At 38.2% G+C, this 20,868-nt stretch overlaps 2 protein-coding genes across 2 annotated transcripts; one reads left to right on the plus strand and one right to left on the minus strand.

Annotated features, from left to right (window-relative positions):
* Window positions 1-767: 767 nt before the first annotated feature.
* usp4 (ubiquitin specific peptidase 4 (proto-oncogene)) lies at window positions 768-17,876 on the plus strand. Its single transcript, XM_084128543.1, has 22 exons — window positions 768-952; window positions 2,462-2,589; window positions 4,835-4,965; window positions 5,331-5,457; window positions 5,664-5,809; window positions 5,916-5,977; window positions 6,145-6,288; window positions 6,513-6,630; window positions 6,834-7,007; window positions 8,440-8,598; window positions 9,506-9,730; window positions 9,814-9,897; window positions 10,277-10,371; window positions 10,776-10,958; window positions 11,048-11,268; window positions 11,396-11,620; window positions 11,775-11,845; window positions 13,678-13,793; window positions 13,893-14,042; window positions 15,495-15,598; window positions 15,939-16,027; window positions 16,198-17,876. The coding sequence occupies exons 1-22, from the start codon at window positions 804-806 to the stop codon at window positions 16,318-16,320; spliced, it is 3,024 nt and encodes a 1,007-aa protein (XP_083984669.1). The 5' UTR covers window positions 768-803; the 3' UTR covers window positions 16,321-17,876.
* Window positions 17,877-18,918: 1,042 nt separating this feature from the next.
* On the minus strand, window positions 18,919-20,771 carry gpx1b (glutathione peroxidase 1b). The gene is made up of 2 exons (XM_084129465.1): window positions 20,440-20,771; window positions 18,919-19,551 (listed from the first exon to the last, which is right to left on the minus strand). The coding sequence occupies exons 1-2, from the start codon at window positions 20,515-20,517 to the stop codon at window positions 19,201-19,203; spliced, it is 429 nt and encodes a 142-aa protein (XP_083985591.1). The 5' UTR covers window positions 20,518-20,771; the 3' UTR covers window positions 18,919-19,200.
* Window positions 20,772-20,868: the final 97 nt, after the last annotated feature.

The following is a 20,868-nucleotide window of genomic DNA, read 5'->3' on the forward strand; positions in this document are numbered from 1 at the left end:
ACAAGAAGACCTTTTTTTATTTAGTGGCTGAAACAAGCTTCCATGCGAATCAGACAATTGAACAGAAAATAAGATATTTTAAAGAATGTTTGTAACCAGACAGTTGATGGCATAGTTTTTTTTTCCTACTATGGAAGTCAATGGGTGGCGTCCGTCAACTGTCTGGTTAAAAACATTCTTTAAAATATCTTATTTTGTGTTGAAAAGATGAAAGGAACTCATACAGGTTTATTCAATTTTACCCTCAAATTGAATGGTCGGATCATTTCGATGCATCGGTTGAACCGGTTCACAAAACCAGTATAGTTAACTCAAAAATGAAACTTTAGTCATCACCACTTACTCACTTACTTGAATTACCATTCAATTTGACAACTTGAGGGTGAGTAAGTGGTGATGACTAAAGTTTCATTTTTGGGTTAACTATCCCGTTCAGACTGGTTTTGTGAACCGGTTCAACCGATGCATCGAAATGATCCGACCATTCAATTTAAAGCTCAATATAATAGAAAATAATTTCAGGAACAATGTGACTAAAAGGTCCTCTTGGTCAAAACTTGTTAAAGCGGCTGACAGGAATAAATAAGATGTCAGGGATGCAGACACCAATCTGTTTATCTTACCAGAGCACTAACTTTTAATGAAGGACGGTACAATTTGTTTTAATTATCCACCGCACCTCCTTCATGTAACTACTATTCGAGTTCGGCAGCCTAGTCCGCGCGCACCCTCTAGCGCTGCGCGTTCCCCGTATAACGTTACTTCAGCGCGCTCGCGATTACTGCGGGTTCACTCGCTGCACGATGGCGGAGGGAGGCGGACCCGAGTCGGGTACCGCTTCGGACCCTGACGAGAAGCCGGTGATTACACAGACACCAGTACCGTCCACCGAGAGTCAAAAGCAGAGCATTGGTACACTGCTGAAAACGCCACTTCGAAAGGGAGACGAGTGGTAAGAGGTTTTTAAATAATGCCGAAATCAAGGCACGCTTGTCGGCATCAGCTCAGGCCTACTGACGGAGACACCGGCTGCCGGAAATCCCTTCACTAGCTGGGCTGTGGACAACCACCTGCTTCGCTAACACCCATAAACTAGCAGGCTCCCGTTATTATCAAGGCGGTGTACCGCAAACGTGCGTTTTAATATAATAAAGATTTAACACTATTTATGTCGGTTAGAAAACGAGGAAGCTGTCTTGTAGCTAGTTAGCACAGATTAACCAGCCGTAGCCTCTTATTTCACCTCATCTGTCAAGGTTCTTCTACTTAAATGTCTCCTTTATGTAATAATAAGACGTTTTCAGACACTTTAGTCGCTGAAGGGTTGGTAATTAAACGCAACCACCCCGTTGTCGGTTATCAGTTCTCTGATAACAGCGTCAGGCATGTAAGGCACTTCATTAGCCGAGGCTAGTTAGCCAGGCTAGTTTGTGTTTCATTGCCGAGTTAAGTGTTATTTTCTGTCAGACATCAACCTTATTTTAGAGGAACTGTCAAACTAGATTAAAATTACTGTCCAACTTCTCCCTGTGAAGTTGTGGGGAATACTAAGCTACCTAAACGAGTATTTACAGCAAGGCTGTGCTTTGTCATGGCCTCTGGATAACACCCAGTCACTCACAATGTTGTTTGCCAGTAGAAGAGTTTATGACACTGATATTAAACACACGCACAAAATACATCTGGAATTAATGGAGCTTAAATGGCAAACACATTTATACAATATTTAGCATGTAAACCCGTTAGTATATGAAAGTATTTGGATAACCTGTCCACTTTTATTTTGAAAACTGTGTGTAAGAAAAGCCTAGTGACTCACTCGAATGGACATTTAAATTTCAGTAGGATTAAAAGTACTTTCAGTATATAGACTTTTAATAAAAATAATTAATCAAGCAGGTAACAACTTGTGTTGTTAGTTAAGGTCGCTTTACTCTATTTTTAGATAGAGCTTCATAGTTTAATTAATTAATGAACATTTTGAAATAAACAAAGGCTAGTTTGCCCCATTTTTTCATTGAATTTAAAAGATGTTAGACAGAAAGTTATGAGACTGACAGCTTCTGTTACAATAAATGAATGGTTATGAATTTTCCACTACAGCGACAATAAACATCTCCTTTTAAGCAATGACAATTTTGACTAATGGGTGACCCATCCCTTTTAATTTGGACTTTTGACGTTTCTTATCAAACTATAATGTCTGTCCCTTGGCGGAGTGGAATCAAGTGCTAACAAGCTTATGTAGTGGAACAAGTTCCTACTTTGGATGAGATTAAGAAAGACCTTATTGACCTTACTGAATATCCTCATTGACTGCTCTATATTGGTAGATGTGTAACAACACAATTGATATTTGCTTTGCAATCAGTTTAGGCCTTACATTTTAGGAGACTTAACACGTTTATTGTCCTTTTCCCGTGACTTTCACTGATCTCATTCTATTGTTCTACCTGTTTAGGTATTTGATTGACAGCCGGTGGTTCAAACAGTGGAAGAAATATGTGGGCTTTGACAGCTGGGATTTGTACAATGTTGGAGAGCACAATCTGTACCCGGGACCCATTGACAACTCTGGACTCTTTTCAGGTAATGAATGTTGAGTGTTGTGCCTATCTTTGCTTTGCCACACTCTCATAGATGGGTGTTGTGAAAAATGGGTTTATTTTGCCAGCAGTAAAACGTTATTTTTTTGTTTTGTTATTATAATACTGGAGACATTTTTATCAGCTTTTAAAAATATGAATGCTTACTCCATTATGTATGTTAATATCTGATTCAAAGCTGTGTGGGTAATTTAATTTTAAGGTGCTTACAGACAGTGCTGGACTGGGACTAAAAAGTGGCTCTGGAATTTCTGGCACAGAGCGGCCCACGGTACCCGGTCCGCAACACACCAAACATAACACAACTGCTCATTTTCCGCAGAGCAATTTTTACCACCACTTTCTAAAGGGCCCGACAATAAGGACTGCCCGATGGCCCGGGGCGTTTTTAAGCCTTGCCAATTTAAATATTCAAGCACACGTAGACCCGAAAGTACCCATGTCTCTCAGTTTGGTACTCGTGCTGTATGAAAAGTTTTGTCCGCAGGAACACACATCCAAATCGCACGCCCAGAACGCCGCGTCTCACAGCGCGCGGATACTTTCACGTCTTCCTGCGCTTGCATGGACATGTTCGCACAAAATTGTCAAATTGCCGTCTTGTCGAGTATCATCGTAAACATAGCCAGTTAAACATTAAACGTAAACATCAAATGTTAACATGTGAGATAATATGCATATGTAACAGTATATTGGATCCGTGCAGCTCTTAAAGTGACAGCAGCCTAATATTCCTGTTTCTGTCTGTTTTTATATGTTAATCAAACATAAGAGAGAAAAACATCTCTCACTGCTCTTGACTGAATAATTGTAATAAGGGTAAATCTATGTTTATACGGTGAAGACTATGCAGTGATATTTTACGTTTGATTACTATTTCTGTACCCTACCTGAAAATCTAGTTAAGACCTACATGATAAACCTGAAAAGAACTGTTTATTTCATTTGTATGTGTTTGTTCTGTTGTATTTATTTGTGCTATTGCTCGTAATTTGACTATTTGTTCTTATTTTATTACTGACTAACAATATTTAAAATTTATACGAGTTAGGCTAGTAGTTTTTGGTTTCATAACCTTATTTATTAAGGTTACATGGATCAAAAACAACGAAAACAATGCCTATTTTATTTTATTTTATTTTATTTTATTTATTTATTACTTTTTTTATGTGGTTGGGCCAGTGAAAACTTAGGCAGGGCAAGTAAAATTTTGAACCACTGGCCCAACCTCGCAAGTAGAAAAAATCCTTAGTGTTGAGCCCTGTACTAACTTAAAAATATAACAATAGCGAAATATAAATGATATTTAAAATTTGTAACTGAAATAAAAAAAATTGTGCTTATTAAGTGCTAATAAATAATAAATAAATAAATGCAATTAGAGTAACAAGACATTATAGGTTTGTTACCAATCAAATGAAATCAGACAGAATCCATCTTTGCACTGCAGAAGTGGCACGAAAGCTGCATCTGAAGTGGCATTTAGATGTTTTTACACAGACTGTTTACAAATGCATAAATGTAATAATATTTTTAAAAATGTAAATATTATATTTTGGGGGGAAAAATTTAATCGAAAACTAAAACCGCTGGGAAAACTCCCGGTGCTCCAGATGGCCAGTCCGCCCCTGCTATCTAGTTTTGACATTTCAGTCTTAAAGGGATAGTTCTTAATTTTTCACCCTCATGTCATCCCAAACTCAACTTTATTTCTTCAGTAGAACACTAAAGGAAATGCTTTTCCTTTCTCTTCCATAAATCACTATTAACCAGATAATTCATATCTTTTCATTTATTTATTTTTTCTAAATGATTCGTTCATGAATCGGCTCTTATTTTTTGAGTATAGTTCACTGACTTAATGATCCATACACAGCATTTCTTGAGTTAACAGCACACTGGAGCTGAAGCTTGTCATTGACTAATTCCTTAAATTGATGTTTATCACCCAAAGCTATCATGTGACTTTGGAAGACTTGGAATATAGTTTTGTAGGCATTTTTATTGGTGCTTTTCATTCTTTTTGAAGCTTGAAATCTCCTTCCAAAGAGACAAGTACATTTTCCAAAATTTATCCTTTTGTGTTTTATTGAAGGAAGTAATTTTTTCATATTTTCACCATGGTTTTCTGAGCCTAGCATGGCTTATTCTGTTTGATAATACAGTGTAGTGTTAAAGGGTTATAATGTGTTTTTCTAACGATTTCCCCTTTTCTCTCTCTATCATAGATCACGAGTCCCAGACGTTGAAAGAGCATCTCATAGATGAGTTAGACTATGTTTTAGTGCCTACAGAGGCCTGGAATAAGCTGGTCAGCTGGTATGGCTGTCTGGAGGGTCAGAAACCCATCATCAGAAAGGTTCCCCCTATTTCTTTGTTTTGCTCTGTTGCTTTGTCTCTTTCTTTATTTGTGATGCTCATAATGTAGCATTAATTACATTTTTTACTTGCTATTTAAAATTTAATGTTTTTCAGATTGTGGTAGTCTCTTTGTTTTTCATTTTCCTTTTTGATGCCTTTATTTACCCATGTCTGATATACATGAGTGATTAACACAGGCAGGGTTACATGGTTATATTATTTTCATGTTGTAATTGCATTTAAACAGTTACACAGTTAATGATTTAATTAAGGTATATTGAGTTGAGATGCAGATTGAAATGCTTTGAATGCTTTTCTTTTGCTATGTCTTTGTGAGTGTTAATTCATTGTTTTTGAAAACAGGTTGTTGAACATGGAATGTTTGTGAAGCATTGTAAAGTGGAAGTGTATTTGCTTGAGCTGAACTTGTGTGAAAATGACAACATGGAAAAAGTTGTTACCCGCCATTTCAGCAAAGCAGACACTATAGGTATGAGATTCATAAGAAAATATCAATTTTCCTCCTCAGTAGTATTTGCATCACTGATTTTATCCATAATCACAGTTAATGAAAACTAAAACTGTTCATTCATTTTAATTGTTTACAGCTATTATCAGCAGCTCTGCATGTGTTTTTCCTTTCAGTTCTAACTCAAAATTGCTCTTATAAAAATTATATGTTCTTTTCCCCTCTAGATACTATTGAGAAGGAAATGAGGACTTTATTCGACATCCCATCTGAAAAGGAAACTCGTCTTTGGAATAAATATATGAGTAACACTTATGAACAACTTAACAAGCTTGACAGCACTGTACAGGACGCAGGGCTTTTTCAGGGGCAGGTAAACCACTGTGCTTTATTTCATTCCAGTTATGGTTGGTTTGAGGCTGATTGACATTTTCAGAGGGTTTATGTATTCACATCATCAATCTCATTTCATTCCTCAGGTGCTTGTTATAGAGAAGAAGAATGAGGATGGCACATGGCCCAGACAAACCTGCCATTCCAAGTATGTACATGCAGTTTAGGTTGTTCTCACACTTAAGCAGCTTAATGTTAAAAAGAACTCTCTAGTTTCAGAACTGGAATAGTTTTAAATCAGTTACTTTGTCTTGCCACTCGTTATTCTAAAATTGCTTTGAATAACCCTAACAGAATTCTTTGATTTATGCCTAGGTCCAGTACTTCCACCTCTCGGAATTATACAACCTCCCCAAAACTTTCTTCGAACTCATCTGCTACCATATCCTCCACAATAACAAATGGGGATAGCAATAGCAACTCTGGCTACATGCTGAACAACAGTACTTCTGGCAACAGGTCAGCTTGAACATTATATAACATAAAACTATCTCAAATTACTCCACAGTTAGTTTAGTTCCTTACTGAAAGAATTTAAACAGGGAACTGAAACAAGGTTTCAGTTTAAGGTCAGGTTTCCTGTATTCAGCATTTAGTTGACCGATTGTGGTGGTCTAAATAGGCTTAAATTGTGCTGTTAACTCATAGTAAATGTCTTTGCTAACCCACCATATCTGTTGCAGATTGGGAAATTATAACTCCTACAGCTCCTCTTACAGTTACAGAGAATCTGCCGCTCAACCAGGCCTCTGCGGTCTGAGCAACCTGGGCAACACCTGTTTCATGAACTCTGCCCTCCAGGTACTCAAGTGCATATGCATTGCATGTTTTGAAATCTGAAATTTGCTTTCTTTGCTCATGGGCACTTGGTTCAGCTGATGACCGTAGATGGAAAAAGATGCTTTTGGGCCCAGATAGTGTTATAACATCTAGCAGTTAGCTAGATCATGCTAACCAGCCAAACCCTTATTCTTTGATTGAGACAATTTTCCTTTTAATTCCAGTGCCTGAGCAATACTCCCCCTCTGACGGAATATTTCCTGGAGGACCGGTATGAGGCCGAGATCAACCGGGAAAATCCATTAGGGATGCGAGGGGAGATTGCAGAGGCCTACGCAGATCTGGTCAAACAGACGTGGCTAAGTCGGAGCAGTTACGTGGCTCCACGCACTTTTAAAGTGAGTGAATCTGTGTTTGATAAGTTACTCTGGAAGTTGGTTTACATTTCCAACTAGGCATGTGCCGGTATCAAATTTTCATGCTGCGATTAATTGATTGAGCTTTTATCATGGTATACGGTATTATCATGGTATTTTAATTGCTCAAGAGAAACGGATGAATTGGGGGGGGGGGGGGATGTAGAAAAAAAACAACTTGCATCACAATAGGTGTAATTGTGATTGTCAAAACATTTGGTAACTAAACAGAATTTTACACAATTTTCACGATTTCAATTCAATTCTTGGGATTTGATTTCAATCTTGATTCAATATTGACTCTTTGGATAAATATTAGGTAGGCTACAGTAGAATAGCCTACATGTTAATTTTTCAAGAAAAAAGATATCTCACATAATGCTGTAAACATAGAGCTCAGTCAGCTGGTATTATTAAAGGTTAAAAATTAAATTAAATTAAATATAATTTGGTTTTCATTATAATAACAATTATGACACAAGTAAAAATATAATACAAATGTAATATAGTGCACATATTTAGCAAAATACTCCTCTCTATAGCTATTTTTTCTAGTCAACTAACGTGTTGGTCATTAAATGGCTTTCCTGAGGTAAATGTAACGTTCTGTGACATAATTGTTTACCTGCAATTTTATTGACCTCTTTCCGTGGTTGAAAAACACTGATTGATCGATATTATGTATGAGGCATAAATACCTTTCGGTAAGTTGTACTGTATCTTTAAATAAAAAGTAACAGATGATCGGTTTACTTGAACTGAGGCGCTACAGCGATCGGTCACGTCACATTTACAAGCACCAAAACGATATTTATTGTCTGAATTTCGTAATAAAATGGACAGAACCTGAGAGCTGAGAATTTGTTTCATATCAAAAGTAACCTGCTCTGTCTAGTCTGTCGGTGTCGGTGTCCTCTTTGCTCCGTGATTTTTCTCCGCGTGAGAAAATGGATGTGTGGCGCAAGAGCGTGTGAAAAGTGTAAATTGCGTGAGTCTCACGCTGAATGCGTAGAGATGACAGACCTGCTTTTAGAAGGGGGATAAATCGTCGGCAGCGTTCCTCCTTCCGCCATGCTTCTACTCCATGCGAGGATTCATTACATTAGACTAGAGTGCGCACGCATGGCGCATGCACACAGTGCTTCTACATGTGGGGATTGTTTACATCAGAGTGCGCACGTGTTTCGCGCAGCATATACGCAGTGTTTGTTTAAGCGGTTGATGGAAAATAAGCTAATGCGCGTTCTATAAATATAAATTCTGATCTATTATTTTTCACGGTATTTTGAAGTGCCCGCGATAACAATATCGTGCATATTCATTACCGCGATTTATTGCATTACCGAATACCGGCACATGTCTATTTCCAACATACCCTTAATTTGAATGTTAAGTGTCTCCTCTCTCTGTTTAGACCCAGGTGGGTCGGTTTGCCCCGCAGTTCTCAGGGTACCAGCAACAAGACTCTCAGGAGCTACTGGCCTTTCTGCTGGACGGCCTACATGAGGATCTTAACCGTGTTAAGAAGAAGCCTTACCTGGCCCTGAGAGATGCTGAGGGACGGCCTGATGAGGTAAACCTCACTTCATGTGTAAACCACAACAAGACATGCATTTTAGGTAAAAACCAAATTCAGAAGTAGTCAAAACGACCAGGATAAAGCTATAATGCTAGCCTGGTTAAAACCAGACCCTTCTCAGTTGAAACTGAGTGTAGGGTCTGGCGAAGCTATGTAGACAAATCATTTCCAAAGGGGCGTCACCAACCGACGTAGCTCAAATTCCTCTGGGCACAATTGGATAGTGTTAAAACCAATCAGATCGATGAAGGAGATGACGTATGCAGAGCGACGGAGAAACATCTGTTGTTCTTTGCTCCGGTTTTAACGAAAACGGTAAGTTTAAATCACTCAAAACAGACGCGATAACTGATTCGAACGAGTGATGTTCCACGGCGGCATCCATCTTTGTAATGAAATCTCCTTCAGCGTCGCTGCGCTGTCGTCATCATGTAAATCCCTCCCCCAACGTTTCTGATTGGTGCCGCGATTTCGGCGGCACAGAAATGAGTTTGAATGGGCTCTTCTCCAGACTATCCTGGAGAGAGAATTAAAATTCGCCGGAAGTAGTCTGGGTTTTCCCAGGCTACTATAATGCTGCACAAGTCCTGAAAAGTGAAGCCAAAGCATTTTGATGGCCCCCTGGTGGCTGGCTGCAGTATAAGCCATAAACCCCACCCTCTCCATGTAATTGAATGTGACAGGAGACAAACTAAAAAACCCAATTAACACTTCAAACAATTTTTTTACAAAGATTTTTTATAGCTCTAATCACGCAAATGTATGTTCAAGTGTTCATTGTTCCAATAAGTTTGGTTTTATTTGATGCTGTAAAAACGGGATGTAATGATTGGCAGCTGAAAAATTTGGCCCTTAAACTGAAGAATGTTGCTTGACTTGTGGGTATCTCATTTGTCTGTAGATTGTAGCTAAGGAAGCATGGGCAAATCACCGGTTGCGGAATGATTCCATTATCGTGGACATCTTCCATGGCTTGTTCAAATCTACGCTGGTCTGCCCAGAATGCTCCAAAGTTTCCGTTACCTTTGACCCCTTCTGCTACCTCACGCTGCCCCTGCCCATGAAAAAGGATCGCACTATGGAGGTGTTCCTGGTCCGCACTGACCCGCAGTTCAGACCCATGCAAGTAAGACCCGTTTTCCTGAAAACACTCAGGCACAGGTTTTAATTTTAAGATGTTGGCTAAAAGATCCATTTGTTATCTTCCAGTACCGTGTAGTGGTTCCCAAAATGGGTGTTGTAGCAGACCTGTGCAGTGCTTTGGCCAAGCTATCTGGACTTCCTTCAGACAATGTAAGACTTTTTCTGTTCCTAGCATTTCAACCTAACAATCACCTTTCCATTATTTATGATTCTTAAAGAGAGAGTTCTCTCAAAAATATAAAAATTGGCCTGCTGTTCCAAACCCCTTTAGCTTTCTTGAAATAAAGCATGTACATTTTAGTGTGTTTTTTTTCTTTTGGAGTTTGAGAGGACTAGGTCACTGTATTCTTGCATTTAAGTGGAAAAAAAGAAAAGAAAAAAAAGTCATGAATTTGAGACAAAATGAGGTTGAGTAAATTATGGCTGTTTTCACTTTTGAATGAAAAATTTCTACTTGTGTCTTCATAACATTGGTTTAAAGTTATAGTGGACAGTCTGAGACTTAGTATTCCTGCCTTGACTCTTCTAGATGGTTGTGGCAGATGTTTACAATCACAGATTCCACAAAATCTACAAACGGGATGACGGTCTCAATCAAATAATGGAGAAGGATGACATTTTTGTGTAAGCCATCTCTTAAATTCTACTTACCAATACCGTTCAAAAGTTTGGGGTCTGTAAGATTTTGAATGTTTTTGAAATAAATCTCTTATGCTCCTCAAGGCTGCATTTATTTGATCACAAATAAAGCGTAATATTGTTGAAATTGTATTTGTTTTACATAACTTTTTTTTTTTTTTAATTGAATACATTTTAAAATTGCATTAATTCCTGTAATGGCAAAGCTGAATTTTCAGCAGCCAATAAGTTCAAAAGCATTATTTTTCTTCAAAAAATCTTACTGGCCCTAAACTTTTGAATGCTCATGTTTGTTCATTAAATTGTATTACATACTATAGGTTTTGCCAGTTCAGCTGAGCGTGTTGTTGTTTTAGTGGTCTTTTACTGATTGTGTCTTTGTGGTTTAGTTATGAGGTGTTAGAGGAAGATAGTGAGAGGATGAACCTGCCAGTGTACTTCAGAGAGAGGCATGCTAAGCACAGTGGAGGCTCTTCAGGCACAATGCTCTTTGGCCAGCCTCTCCTCATAACCGTCCCGCGCCACAACCTCACCGTGGATACCCTCTATGAGCGCGTGCTGGAGAGGATCGGGTTGGTATTCTGCTTTATTGGTTTATTCTAATGTTACACTGATTCTGTCATTTCACACTTGGTTGACATTTTATTCTCTTTTGTTTTAGGCGTTACGTTAAACGTTCACAGGGAACCATTACAGACAGCAGAGCATCTGCCTCAGCCACATCGTCTAGCAGCAGCCAATCACCAGAATGCCTCGCTTCAGTGTCCACTCACAGCACAGGGCTGAGCAGCTGCAGCAGTCCGGTTTCAGATGGAGCTTCCTGCAGCGCTGGATCCAACGGGAGCAACCACTCCAGCAACGGCCCCAATGGAGTCTGTGATGGTAGGACACTCCAACTTGTTATAGAGCTCCCAAATGCTGTATTCATAGTCATCCATTTTAGATGTATTTTTTTATCCCCTCCAGACATCTGACACAGGTCTGATTTTGTTTTATGCATGTGTTTTAGGCGATGAGGAAGCCATGGACCACCAGGAGAGTCCAGAACCAGAAAACAGCCACTCAGACACTGTGGATGGAGAGGAGGATTCTGAACCAGAGAATGGGCCCAATAGCAGCGGTGGAAAATCTTTTACTTCTCGGCCAAAACTCTTTTCTTTCAGCATGGTCAATTCCTACGGCACAGCCAACATCAGTTCTCTCCCGTTTGATGGCAATCTCCTAAAGCTCACAAGTAACTATCACATTTTTTACATTTCATGCAAAAAATTAATCAAATGAATCAGGTGAATTACTAAATGTGAAACACGTTTTTGTCTAATGTGAACTCTTTAGGATCACTTGCATTATATCCTTAAGTCAAAACTGATAGAAATGCCTTTCTACAGCTCACTCAACAGTAGCCATTGATTGGGACTCAGACACGAAGAAACTATGCTACGATGACCAGGAAGCTGAGGTAATGATCTCCATTCCGCTAACTGTTCAAAACTACACAACTTTTTAAATGTTCGGCGTCAGTAAGATTTATTTTATGCTCACCATGGCTGCATTTATTTGACCAAAAATATAAATGGTAATATTGTGAAAGATTACAATTTAAATAACCAAATTGATTATTAAATAGTCAATAAATTGATTTTGTTTTTAGGGACTGCTGGAACAGGATTTCATGCTTGAATGTTCAAAAAAAATGCCCGAAAGCATCATTAGCCAACTATGGTCGCAAGTTCTGTCGTTCTCAGCATAGTTCAGTGAGTCTGTGTTTCCCGAAACCATAGTTCTAACGAACATTCGCAAACAGCATCGCAAAGTTGTGTGGTTTGATCGACAGCTCTCGACCTGTGGTTGGAAGCATAGTTTCTTGTTTACATAACATGTGGACTCAATAAATCCTTATCTTGAGCCAAATAAGCAAGCTGACATTCAGTACGATCTGTATCTTTTATTTCAAATACATACAAATGTAATTGCGTATTTTAGTTTGTCAAGAGATTTAAAGCGTCATTTTTGATGAGTGCGAATGTGCTCTAGTATTCAAGAACGAGCCTATGATTGAATCTGGAAATAAAGCAGAATAACAGAGAAAAATTTGAAATAGTCCTCAGATGTCATGTCTGTAGTTTATAGCAAAACAACTACCATTAATTCGATCTTAAACAGATTCATAAAAATTAGTTTTTACTCCACCACATGTGTGACTTCATTAACCAATGTGGTTGAACGACCAGTTTGCTACAATACAGTTTCGGGAAACAGTCTTGACCATAGCCGTGAGTTTCAACCAAGCGGCAACCTTCCTGTCTCTCTCTTGAAACCAACACGGAAGTGATTTAAACTGCAATTCATCGGCTGGCCGCTAGAGACAGGCTCCAGAAGAGAGTCAATCACATAGACCCCCCCCCCCCCCCCCCCATGTTAAAATGCCCAACTTATCATCAAAAAAATAATAATTACAGCCTGGTGCAAAAAGTGGTTTTATATAGCTAATGTTGCCCTTCATGACAACTGTGAGGGGGGTGAATTGTTTTATAACTCATCCATTTAAAATATATTAAATCTGAAAGTTCTGCATTATTAAGGGCGTGGCCACTTGAGTGACAGGTGGATTGCCGCTGCCGTCACTACTAGCCGTTTTGTCTGCTGTCTGTTAGCCATCATTTTTGCCCATTTTCGTTTATCCGTGAGTGATGCGCGTTGACACGCTACCAAGATGGCGACTGCCGGCTCCGCCCACTTTGGGCTTCAAAAATGCTCCTACGAAACCTACGGGTGACGTCACGGACACGCCCATATTTTTTTTACAGTCTACGGTTTCAACACACTACATTTTTTTTTGCAAATGCATTGGGCGGGAATTATTTAAATGAGGAATATTGTGATATGTACATTCCTGGAAGAAAACTCAAGACTATAATCGAGGCATTTCAGGGAGTTCAGAAACAGTCCTTACTGATATAGAGAATAACTCCCTTTAGAATGGACTTTGTGCTTTGCAACTTTGCAGACCCTTTTTCATGCTCAAACAGTAACATAACACTAAAGAAAGTCCAAAAAAGGTGAAAAAACATTATATATATTTTCAAAATCGACTAGTTGATGGGTTGTTTAAATGACTAGTTGATTAATCAATGTTGAGCAAGTCCTGTGTAATTGGCGTCCAGTGAGATGTGATACAGTGGTCATCTGGTCAAAGATGTCTGTCATGCCAAAAATGGACTAGTCGACCATCTTTCCTTTCAGCTACCTGTGCTAAGTGTCCTCAGACATTAATGTGAAGTCTCTCCCCAGGCCTATGATAAACATGACAGTATGCTACATGCTCAGAAGAAGAAGACCACAGTAGCTTTACGAGAATGCATCGAGCTCTTTACTACAATGGAGACCTTAGGAGAACATGACCCCTGGTGAGGAGCCCCTGCTTTCCAAGGTCAAATGTTTTACCAAAGTATAACCACATTTAGTGCATTTGTAATGATGTGTATGTTTGCTGTGCTCCTCTGTAGGTACTGCCCCACGTGTAAGAAACACCAGCAGGCCACCAAGAAGTTTGACCTGTGGTCTCTCCCACGCATTCTGGTTGTACATCTGAAGCGTTTCTCTTACAACCGCTGCTGGAGAGACAAGCTCGACACGGTCGTGGACTTTCCAATTAGGTAAATCAGTTGTGAGACGACAGCTGCAGATGACAAAATTGAATGGCAATCAGGATGGATGGATGGATGGATGGATCAATGAAGTGATGGATGGAGAGAGAGATACTTTAATTTAAATAAATATTTATGTAATATATGTATTATTATAATTATTGTTATTGCCATTTATTTAACTACTCTTAATGGTGTTCGTTCTAAATTATATAATAGCTTAAAGGTGCTGTATGTAACTTTTTTTACTCTACTAATGCATAAAAATACCATAATATGTTTGCAGATATTTAGGAAACATGCTAAGTTCTCATACTCGTTTCTCTGAAAAATACTTCTACAGCCAGTTATTTGACTTATTATTTTACATGTTCCGTGTTGTCAGTCGGGTTTTGTTTTGGTCAGTGTGATCTCGCCCACTGCTTGTTCACCCAATAGTATTTCGACACCCCGGGATGCCAGTTGGCAGGAAACACAGTGTATCGCAGCCTTGGAAATGAGTAAACGAACTGGTCAGAGATTGCAGATTCCACACAACCTAAAAAGCCTCGGTATCCATCTAAAAATCTCTATGAACGAGAGCGTATTAAAACGTGGATAAATCAACTCATTAAGTTACAGTTGTGTGACAAACTGGCAACCGCGTGAGCGTTGAGTCTGAGGAAGAGGGGGCGGGGAAACAACGCTTTGTTATTTTGAATTTGGACTGCAGTACCTATTTCAACCACTAGGTGTCATTCTTACAGACAGCACCTTTAAAGCATGTACCGTAATCATTCTCCAAAGAGCATGGGATTTGTCCCTTAAATTAGTGTGTGCCCTCTTCATGTAAAGCGCTTCTGTTAATTTCCCACCAGATGGTGCTAAATTCTCTCTTCACCCACACAGAAATAGGTTTTCATAGTCTTTTCGGGATGTCATCTGACTTCAGGTGTACATTTGTATTAGTACATCATTTTTTTTTCTTTTTTCATTACAAGTTCATTTTAGTTATAATGTAACGTTCATTCGTTGCATACAGAATATTGACACTTCAGATACAAACAATGCCACACTTATGTTTTTCTCGCCATGATATTTGCCTTGAGCATTTGGCATTCATCCCATTTGGGTGCTCTAGGTCATTTCACTGAACAGGAAGCAGGAAAGAGTGTATAGGGATCAGGTGCATTGCATCAGGTGTCAGTTTCTGGGAAGCTGAGTCATGCTTACCTGGACAGACAAACCCATCCATTGTTCAGTGTGGTAAATGGAGTAGACTAACACAGTACTGGCAGTCTAGTACATGGATGTATTGATTAAAAAAAAAAAAAAAAAAAGTAATCAATTCCAACACTCTTTCTGTTTGCGATTTCATATTTGGTAGTTTGTGTTTTGAGAATAGCTTTTATTTTTTAAACTTAAACTTCTGGCATTGTGATATTTTCATGTTTTTAAATGAATGTTAACTTTCTTACACAGGGACTTGAACATGTCAGAGTTTGTTTGCGACCCCAAAGCTGACCCATATGTCTATGACCTCATTGCTGTTTCCAACCATTATGGAGGAATGGGTGGAGGCCACTGTAAGTCACTCTTACTGCTCGTCTCCCATTATTTCAGAACTCTGTAATTCCCTTTTAGTGAAATCACATTCTATCTATTGTCCTTAATCTTTTTATTCTTTCGCAATCGTATCGATACATAACAGGCCAACTCACAGGTTGTGTCAGCAGCCTTTTGTTTGCTCTGCATCACTTATTCTTTTCAACTCGGATATCTCATGTTTGATAGATTTCTACAGAAACTTAAACACCGAGTTGATCATTTACATCTTTGTCATTGTATTGCTGCCTGGAAATGATAATTTAGTTTTTGGATTACGCAAGTTCAGCGGTTGAGCAATACGTTTCATTCATCTTGCAGACACGGCGTACGGCAAGAACAAGATGGATGGAAAATGGTATTACTTTGACGACAGCAGTGTGTCTGCTGCTACCGAGGATCAGATTGTGGTGAGACTCTTTAAACTTCTACTCTTTCCCTTTTATTAAAGTATATACTTTGCAATCCTTTCCAGACTCATAAAGCATTCCTGTAGTTAATGAATCTCAAAGAGACATTGTCGTCCCATAAAGTACGGTTTGTACACCGACTCAAAATTGTCTCTTTCTGTTCTCCACAGACTAAAGCAGCCTACGTGCTTTTTTACCAACGTAGAGACGCAGACACACCGTCCAAATCCACCCCTTCCGCATCACTAGGCGGAGCTTCAGAGACCCCGGACGACCACATGGACACCAACTGATTTTCTTTTAGTCTTTCAAGGACTGGCACTGAAACAAAAACTACATAAAGATGAAATCAGCAATGCATCGACGCACATCCCTGGCTACTTCAGTGACTATTAAAGGCTCACAAACAGGCCCTCTGTTTTTAGCTTTATTTTATTTTATTTTCTTTCACACATGCGTCTTTATCAAGAGCCAAAAAAGAATATTAATAATAAATAAAGAGAATTTTAGTTTGAAGCGTGACATGAAAGACTTTATTCTTGGACCTCGATGCCTGCTGATTATAGAAGCTTGTTTCTTTTAGTCTGAAATGAGAATGAGGGTAAAACGGCAATATAACCTCTCTTTGGACGACATGAATGTTAGGTGAAATAGATCGGGAGAGGGGAAATGCCTAAGAATAGACTATGTATGCAACATTACGCTTCTCTGAAATGTTAAATTATGCCTCTACCCACTCACGTTGGACTCTAGCTATCAGCATCTTGTAACATGTGCCTCCTGTGAAGAATAGACTCTCTGTGTTTAATAACTTAAGCGTGTGGTGACAAGCACAGAGATTCTCTCAGAGAAGCTTGCGCTCTTATATTGAATATTGTCTCCAGGTTTCCTTTATCCTATCACAAGCCACAAGTTTTGTTAAATATGCCATGCGGGAGAGTGTTGTCTTGAAATATCTCAATTTCAGAGCTGCTTAACTATATCACAATGTTAGGTTTATTATCATGATGTTTATTTAGGGCGAGGCTGATCTCTAATATATTCACACACAGCCTTCACACCCCAAAAACTGTGCAAAAGGAAGCTTAAGAATCAGTGGAACAAGTGAACGTAAGTCACGGTCGTGCCCCAAACCAGTTCCAAAGCTTCTCATTTCTGATCTGATGGTTTGTGCTTTAATAATACTCCCTTTTTTTTCTCTTTATGGTGGATGTTTCTCTAAATGGCTTCAGTCCAGAGAAATATGGAGTCTGCTTGTAACACTTGAACAGGTATATGTACACAACAAAGAGGGACACAAAGAATGGCCATTGTTTTAATTAAGAACAGCCTTAAAGATACAGCTGTCATTATTACATGAAGGTGTACATTGGGACATCTGCCCTGTGTTTAGATGTGGCATCATGTGTGTCGGATGACGACTCAAGACAAGTGCTTCGTACATGATACACAAAGCATATTCTTTTTTCTGTGTGACAAAACAGCATGCAAATTTTGAAATCTGCAAAATGATAACTAGATGGTTGTTCCTGGTGTTTACCTGTCTATGGTATTAGCAGTCACTGACTGGTAAATCCACTGTTGTTATGGAAAAACAGCTATGAAATTTAGGACTTGAACTGGTCATTGACTCAAGCTATCCCCCTACATCAGTAAAACATTCATCGAAACATTTTTGTTTTGTAATTTCATAGACCTTTCTTGCATAGATGTACATTATCATAATCTGGGGCACAGTACATAGCTGCTTTGTGTTCTATTTATCATGCCAAGATGTGCAACACCAGATTTTGATTAAGCCTATTTGAATTGAAAATATAATAAAATGTGGAAGCCTGATTATAGATAATGGCTTTGTTTTTGTTTTCTTTTACAAGTTTAGTTTAAGCTAATCAGTTTGTTTCAGATTAATTATGAATCCTAATATACAGCATCAGTCTCACTCACCTACCTATTATTTATTATTTCTGTTTTATATTATTTTGAATAATACTTGCATTCCTATAACTCAAACAGTAGTGTTGCACTAGCAATGCCAAGGTTTGATTCCCATGGAATGCAAAAACTGCTAGAAATTTGTAAACCTTGAGTGCAATGCAAGTTGCTTTGGATAACATCTGAATAATGCATACATGTAATTGCAAAATTATTGGCAGGAAAGACTCACACATCTAGAGCCAACAGTTTTGAGAGTACATTGGGAAAATGGTATTGATTTTGGCTGATGTAAATAGAAATGGGTGTATATGAATGTTTGCAATGGTTATATAATAACGTGTGCATTTAGGTATTTTAGTTATGTTTATTGAATAATGTCAGGACATTATAAACACTAAGTTTGGAATAATTCAGATTTTTAAAATGTTTTTGAAATAAGTCTCTTATGTTCACCAAGGCTGCATTTGTTTGATAAAAATACATTAAAAACAGTAATATTGTGAAATATTACTACTATTTAAAAAACTGTTTTCTATGTATTTTAAAATGTAACATTCCTTTGATGGCAAAGCTGAGTTTTCCGCATCATTACCCCAGTCTTCAGTGTCACATGATCCTTCAAAAATCATTCTAATATACTGATTTGGTACTCAATTCTTATATTTTAGATTTTCTAAATGAATAAAAAAAGAGAATTTTTGAATTTGAAGGTTAAGTGCAGCTGCATGTAAACATGTTTGGTCTAGTAACTGCAGTGGGAAATTCTACTCCCAGCTCTCACACCCACACTAGAGATAAGTTTCCACTGGAGCTCATTAATACAGAATGAACCTCTTCAATGCACCTGATGATCAGTACCGTATTACACAACGGACAACACCATAAAAGTCTGTCTTCCAGTTCTCCCAAGCTAACTGAAGATGAATCGAAAGAAGGAAATCTTGAGACATGAGTAGAAAACATACACGTTTATTGGTCCAAAATGCATATTGTGCAATACAAGAGCTAAATGAAACTGTTCAGTTAGGACTTTTGCAGGGCATCAGCTGCTCCTCACAGACTAGCATGTTTACAGGAGCATCTTCATTAAGTAAAAGTCCAAACTCAGCAACATCATGCACATGAGAGCACAAACTACCTTAAAAACTTATTGGAGACCCATATAGGTTCAGGTATGCAAGAAGGATTATTATTGATTTATTTTGACACCCGTTTGACCCTTAAACCCTTATATTTTAATTGGCTATGCTGAGAAGTTTCTTGATGTCTCCCTCGATGTTGCTGGTCAGGTATCTCCTGCTGTAGCGTTTGAATGGCACTCCATCAGATCCGATAAGAAACTTCTCGAAATTCCAAGCGATGTCGTTTCTGCATATGGGACTCCACACGATAAATTTGGGGTCGCTCATGAAGGTCATTGGGTCATCATGTGGGAATGGAAGTTTCTCCTTGAGGAAGACGAAGAGAGGGTGAGCGCCTTTCCCGTTCACGTCGACCTTCTCCAGGAGCTGAAATTTAGGTTCATAACCATTGCCTGGACGGACGTACTTCAAGGACAAAAGGATCTCTTCGTTATGACAGTTTTCCTAAAATAAAAAAAATGAATAGGCAAGTTATTTTGGAAATACTTTACAACAACATAGTGAGAATATAATCAACGGTAAACGGTTAAGTATAGTCATTATTGCATTCATAAATTAGGATAGGAGTGAAAAATTATACAAATAAACAGTAGAAAATCTCTAAAGTAAAATGCCTGTTAAACTCAAGGAAAAAAAAAATACAACTGTTCACTGTGAGTTTATATTATCGCAGGAGCATTAAATAATATTAACAGATACAACTTTTCATTTTAATAATATATAAGTAAATGCAAATTTGCAAAATTAGCCAATTTAATATAACTGAGTTTTGCTTTGGTTATGGAGTCTCTTATATTAACAATAAATCTAAATCTATTATTTAATTTGCTAAATATTTTTTGTTTGCTTGAGATGTTTATAAAAATAAATGATCATTATTATTTTTGATGTTATTAGTATTATTATATCTTAAACTAACTCTTTCTCTTTGTAGGACAGCCGTCTGTATGTTTATTGTTCTTTAATTTTTCATTTAAAAATATGGGACCAAGACTATTGTTTTATAATATTCCACAGATCAGTAGTTAACATCCAAATAAAAAAATAAAAAAACGTGAAAATATGTAAATCCAAATTTATTGATATTTCTATTTTAAAATAGTTTTTCTAACTATTTTAATGTAAAGTAAATAATGGTATTTTAAGCATTATATAATTTACAAATAAAAAAGTGTCACTGCCATTGACGTTAGTTTATCCAGATAAATCAGCGTACATAAAAGAGGTGTAAGACAGACAGACAGCAGGGCATGACAGGTCAAGTGCGCCACAGGTTCACTGCAGTGAAGGGCTATTGAATGAATCAGACATGGTGTTATCATCTATTCTTACCTGATACCCGAACTGATTGCAGGGGACTCCCAGAATCACAAGCCCTTTATCTGAGAAGCGCTCGTGGAGCTCGTTCATCTGGGTGTAATCCCTGGTGGTCGTTCCTCAAAGAGAAGCGACATTCTCGATCAGGACCACCTTACCCTGTAAAGAAGAAAACTTGAACTCCTCTCCTGTGAGGGTTTTTGCTGTGATGTCGTACAACGATTTTATTCCAGCCATGTTTATTCCTAGCCCGATGTCTTGCAACTAACTGGTACACACACACACAGGTATAGATCTAGGAAAATGACACGATATAAACTGTAAACTGAGAGGGCGGTCTGATATGCAGTGACCAATCATTGCAAGACTCTCCACGCCCACTTTTAATACACGCCCATAGAATATTAGGGAGTGTCACCAAAGTGTTCAGTTTACTATTTCAAG

This window comes from Abramis brama, assembly GCF_963993115.1.
Source record: "Abramis brama genome assembly, chromosome: 11".
Lineage (NCBI taxonomy): Eukaryota > Metazoa > Chordata > Actinopteri > Cypriniformes > Leuciscidae > Abramis > Abramis brama.